Here is a 6,133-nt window from a genome sequence, read left to right on the forward strand (position 1 = left end):
TCGAGGTCGCTCTATCATAAATATCATGTCATTGTAACGTGATACAAAAACATTTATATCGCATGTTCGATATAGAAATTCCATAATTTGTTCTAATACACCACGCCTGGTATAGACATTAATCTTTTCCATATTCTTACTGGCATTGGTGGATATATTTTCCTTATTGACATCATCAAAATAAGTATATAACAATGGTTTAAGCAATTCCGATTGTGTATCCTGTTTAAATTCTTGTAAGTTTTCAAATTTTCCATTTAAATTGAGTGGATATTGATGAGATTTTGGTTCAACGAAAAGATGACGAAGTCGATGAGCTTCTTTGAAATTGCTGTAATTGATATCGTAGATCTTAACAATATTGGGTTTCTCCATATATTTGGATTTCTTTTTGAATTGTTTTAAAATTGTCGAATTTACTGAAAGCAGTAATTGTTGAGCTTCTTCTGTATTGGTATTTATGGACATTGTTATGTTTAGTATTTAAATATCTCAAACTTGCTCGACAAACGTCCTCTTGGAATTTTGAAAAATGACTGAATCTAGCTTTGAATTGTGTGATTTCCCCAAAAATAAACATGATGATTCATAATTGGGGAATTCACGTTTTAAAGCGTGACTTTTGACGCATGAATTTTGTATACATTACAAAACATGCAAGCAATAAGATAGAGGCAAGTAAGTCTCTGTTCACACACAAGTAATTTCAATGTGGCGAAAGTAATCAAAGGCTGTGCTTTAAATCGAGTACACACTATCAGTTTGGACTGTAAGTTTTTTATTCTCATTAACTTCCGATGTAATTAAAAAAAAACTGGTGGGACTCGTTAAATATTAGATCTACCATAAAGTAGGCCTATTCCGCCATATTTTTCAAAGAAGTTTTAAAAGTCATCAGAAATTTGTGCATTTAATATAATCTTTAAAAAACCAAAATGTAAGGTGTCGTTATAAGGGTTTCATAGAGCAATATTCATATATTTTGCTACAAAAAAAAAAAAAAAAAAATGAAAACCGAAACTAATTCGGACGGAATACCCTTATTAAAAATCCCAAATAAATAATAGTATGGTGAATAATACTCGGCATATGCTAAAGGTAAGGTGACCATACGTCCTCTCTTTTAGTGGATAATTATCTGTTTTAACTGGCTATTATCTATAAAATCTATGTCCTCTTTCTGTCATCTGTTTCTATAATCTGTCATCAATATTTTTAAAATCTTGATCAATACTTATTTTTGTAAATTAAAACAAATTAATATATACATTTTATTAAATTGAAGTGAAATAGTCAAATAAAAAAATCCGAATCCTAGCAAGCTTACATATCTGTGCAGATTTTTGGTATTTTCAGGATTTTACAAACATTTTCCAACCGAATAATTTTATTTGTATTTTGAGTTCTAATTGGGTAACAAGTTTCCCTAAAAACAATTATTATACGGCATTTACATTGGAACTTTTTACCGGGTTAACCTACTTTATGAGGATTTATTTGGCATATATTCAAAGGAACAATTTAAACCCACTGGGTTAACCAAATCCGGTACAATGTAAACGTACTTATACCCATACCTTCAGAAATATCAACTTCTCAAAAATATGTATATATTTGTAATCAGTATCAAAAGGACTACCTGCAGAAAAAAATTCAAACGTTTCGGAGTGGCATTCTTAAAGACATTTAATAAAAAGTCGAGGTATTTTCGGAACTTTTCAACGTCATATTTCGGGAAGTACTTTCCCCCTTAAGGGGACCCCCCCATTCTCGGGGTCAAAAACTTTTTTGATTTAATTCGAATCTACACTATTTCAAAAATGTCCCTATAAAATTTCGAGAGAAAATCTCAAGAAATCTTAAAGATCTAGGCTATTTATTGTGTCTCTTTTGTGAATGGCGGGCACGATAACTCAAAAACTAATGACCCAATCGATTCCAAATTTTTACACGTTTCTCTGTGAGTGTATAGTTATCGTATGAACTAGGATAAAGCCAATCGGTGAAGATCTTCCTTATTTTTTAACTTGGTTTTTGGTAAAAAATCGGCGATTTTCCAAAAATATTTTTTCAAAGGTCCGCCATTTTATTAATTTTAGAGCGAAGTCAATAATCCTAGTTCATACGAAAGACAGACATGTGCTCATTCTAACACCGTTGAAATTTTCGGATTCCGATGTTCCAGTGGGGAGTTATCATGCCCGCCATCAAAAATAAGGACTTTTCTTTAATTACAAAAAACAACAACAAAACAATAACAAAAATTTTTTGTAAACTATTTTTCTTCTCTTTTAAATCTTCAAATATATATGTGCAAAGTTACAAACATTAACAAGCATTGGTATTGATATACCAGCCCATTGAAAATCTTGAAAAATTAAAATCAAGAAGGGGGGGGTTCCCTTAAAGCGATTGTTTTTATAATTATAATAATGACAAATTTCAAAATGTTCTAAAAGGTGTCCGTGAAATGAATTTGTTTCCCATTTCTTTCTATAGAAACGAATTCTCAAGATCTAGGTCCATTTTTTTATAAAAACGTATTCTCAACACAATTCTTGCAATTTATAAAATCTACCTTATTAAATATACTCTGATTAAGTTCCAATAGCTCCATTTTGTGAATTGTTCATTATTGAACACATGAAGCGATAAGAACCCAAATAATTCAGAGTGCAGTTCGTCCTCGGACGGCTCACAAGAAAGACGTAAAATTTTAAATGAGTATTACACGCCCACGGGCTTAAAAATAGATTTTTACAAAATGGCGGTTGTTAAGCGTTCGCTTAACTAACACGTGAGTTTTTAAATACGGATAACCTATAAATTACGAGTCGTTCAACAGAATCCAAACAGCTGCGCATGGAATTTTCAATTTTCGTAAATTTAATAACAAAAGAAGATGCTTTTCGCAACTATGTGACTCCTTCACAGTAGAAGAGTTCACTGATACACAAGGCTTAGAAAGTCTGAACATTGTGGTCAAATTCTTAAAGAAGATCGAAGTCAACCTGCAAAACACAAACCACCATCTATGGATAAAGTCAAATTCGTAGCTTAAGCTACATATGGAGACATGGCACTAAACCTTCTATCCCTATAGAAAGTGGGCCAACCAAAATAATACATAAAAAAAAAAAAAAAAAAAAAAAAAAAAAAAAAATAATTCAGAGTGCTCACAATGCAATCCACGAATAAATAAAGTAAATAAATAAAGAATATTGTATGAAAATAACCGGCATTTATTGGAAAATATACTCCTTTGAAAATGTATCAGCGATTGGATGAACCAAAAGCGCCCTTAACACTATTGGGTAAATACATTAAAGTGTTTTTGGTGGTGGCCCTATATTGGTAGGTTCTTTCTATGATAAAATTTTAAAAACTTCTGTATTACATTACGATTATCTTATCCTAGGTCTGTATCGATTCTGACAGTATTCGTAAATAAGCATTTATTGAGCAGTGACAGTGTTAAATTGGAAGCACCACTCTTTGTGACCTGGTTCCAATGTGTGGTCAGTGCGCTGATTTGTTTTGTTATTAGTCGCTTGTCGAAAGTCTATCCGACTGTGATAAAATTTCCCGATGGCAATCCATTGGATATTGATACATTTCGTAAGGTAAATATCTATACAAAAATATATCACAGTATCTAAAATTCCAAATATTAAATCATGATATCTGGAAGACATATGTAAGAGTAAAATTTTTTGAACTGAGGGAATATAAATAACCATCGTCAAGAACACCGTTCACTACATGCCGGGCTGAAATTAAGCTCTTGGTAAAAAAAAACAACATGGTCAAATTGCGACCACAAACTATCCAAAGCATTGTTGTGCAGTACCGACCTATCTCGCCTGAGCTAAAATCTAGTGACTCATTCATGAAGTGAATAGGGGGAGGAGTTAAGTGTGGAACTGCAGAGATTGAGTTGTTTAACCTGACATCCCACCGTTGTATAGCTAAACCCCACGTTCTTTATCCCACATAATTTCACCTTTCGAAGGAAATAACCGTCTGGAGGTTGAGGGTTCTTGCATGCCACTGATGAGCTTTGACATGCCGTCGTAGATAATCACAGCAGGGGGACAGCGTTGACGAGCAAATAACTTCACGTTTTACACGATAAATGAGAAGAAATATATGCGATTCACATAGTTCGCCATACACGATCATTGTGGCACTTTGATAGATATCGAAATCAGAATAGACTACACGATTTCATGGCATCTGATTGCCTTACTTTCCTAAACTATGGTATAGCTAATTGACAAATTTTCGAAGAATAAACAAACATCGCTTCGAAGAGCTGTCCAATACTTCAAATCGTCGGACAGCTGAGATGGATTTCCGAGACATCATAACTGCTACATCCGCCGGTCATAACCTGGGTGAATATATCCAGCAGATGCGACTTCCCAGTAGAGGCGACAATACTTGCGAATGAGCGTGATGAGCTTCATCGTACAACACGCGAAGACCCAAGAGTAAAACAACTCACTCTTGAAGTCAAAAGAGTAGTAGTCGATCATATGTGGAAAAAGTGGCTGAAGATTTACAACATTGTAGTCGAAACAAGTTACTCCCGGTTAAGTCCCCCTCGAATCCAGGAAGGAATGATGATTGAACGGCTGTCACATTTGACGACGTAATGGTAACAGATCTGAAAAAGTGGCCTATGTATTTTAAAAGGCAGTTAATATGGTGCCCCGAAAATCGGAAAGCGAAATGAGTATAATGACAAGGCGTATTAGAATCCTCCGAGTACGGATGTAATCACAATGGTGTGCTTAAGCAACTGGATGAGCCTAAAGTGTAGTATTAAACATTAAACAGCTGAAGCCTGAAAACTTGGCAGGGTTGACCCGCTACTAAGGCCGGACAGGATGACAGCCATCCCTTCTCAAAAATGAAATGTAAGATTCCAGTTGTCCAAATGCAAATGGCTTCTACATATATAGACCTGTGCTGAAAAGTGTTACCCAATCATAATATATGTAGATTACCACCTAATATTGCAAAGAATACTAATTAATCTTCTTCATTTATTTTTTAAATAATCATCCAATTATTTTTTCCCCATTACAGATATTACCACTTTCCGTATTGTTCACCTTGATGGTGGGTACAAATAATCTATGCCTTAAATATGTTGGTGTTGCATTCTATTATGTTGGACGTTCCCTGACAACAGTATTCAATGTCATTCTCACATACATCATGCTGAAACAAAAAACCAGCTTTCCCAGCATACTTTGTTGTGCTGGCATTGTTGCCGGTTTTATGTTGGGTGTCGATCAGGAAAGTCTTACCGAATCGTTTTCTTGGCGTGGTACAATATTTGGTGTTTTGGGCTCCTTAGCCTTGGCCATGTATTCGATACACACAAAAAAGGCTCTACATCATGTCAAACAGGAAGTGTGGCTCCTGTCCTATTACAACAATGTATATTCGTCCATAATTTTCTTGCCATTGATAATATTAAACGGTGAATTGGAAGCTATAATAACATATCCAAAATTATTTGAATTTTGGTTTGTTATAACAATGTTGATTGGTGGCATTTGTGGTTTTGCAATTGGTTTTGTTACAGCATTGCAAATCAAGGTATGTGTAAATGTACATATACATTTTTTTTGCAGATTTTAATTGCAATTTTTAACATTTCAGATTACCTCACCATTAACGCACAATATTTCAGGCACTGCCAAAGCCTGTGCACAAACTGTGATCGCCACACAATGGTATATACAAAAATTGCACTTATTGAATTTATCCATTGGTAACAGCAAGTATGTTACGCGCTAAGTTCGTTCAAAGCCATAGTATAAGTATCAAATATTTTTATGAAAAATATTTTCACAATACTTATTGATTGAATATTATAAAAAATGTCATTGGATATCCTATTGATAACCAAATATTGCCACGGAATGTATAAAAGCAATAAGGAATATTTCGAGTCGAGTTTAATGCAATTTAAAGGCGAAAAAAAAGAAATTTTGTGTGAGGATCTGTCTCTTCAGAAAAAAATTATTTAAAATTATGGAAAAAAACACATTCCAGTGCATCCGGAACCTCTTATGGAACAGCAAAGTCATCTGAATCTTGAATCTTAAAATTTCGT

The 6,133-nt window shown here is 33.9% G+C and overlaps 1 protein-coding gene across 1 annotated transcript; it reads left to right on the top strand.

Annotated features, from left to right (window-relative positions):
- Positions 1–3,268: 3,268 nt before the first annotated feature.
- On the top strand, positions 3,269–5,798 carry LOC133338394 (GDP-fucose transporter 1-like; the record flags this gene model as incomplete). The annotated part of the gene is made up of 4 exons (XM_061546568.1): positions 3,269–3,354; positions 3,419–3,623; positions 5,095–5,613; positions 5,677–5,798. Coding segments are annotated over exons 1-4 (932 nt in total), but the record flags the coding sequence as incomplete, so codon positions are not given.
- Positions 5,799–6,133: the final 335 nt, after the last annotated feature.

This window comes from Musca vetustissima, unplaced genomic scaffold, assembly GCF_032173495.1.
Source record: "Musca vetustissima isolate MV318-11 ecotype Yass unplaced genomic scaffold, APGP_CSIRO_Mvet_v1 utg133802, whole genome shotgun sequence".
Lineage (NCBI taxonomy): Eukaryota > Metazoa > Arthropoda > Insecta > Diptera > Muscidae > Musca > Musca vetustissima.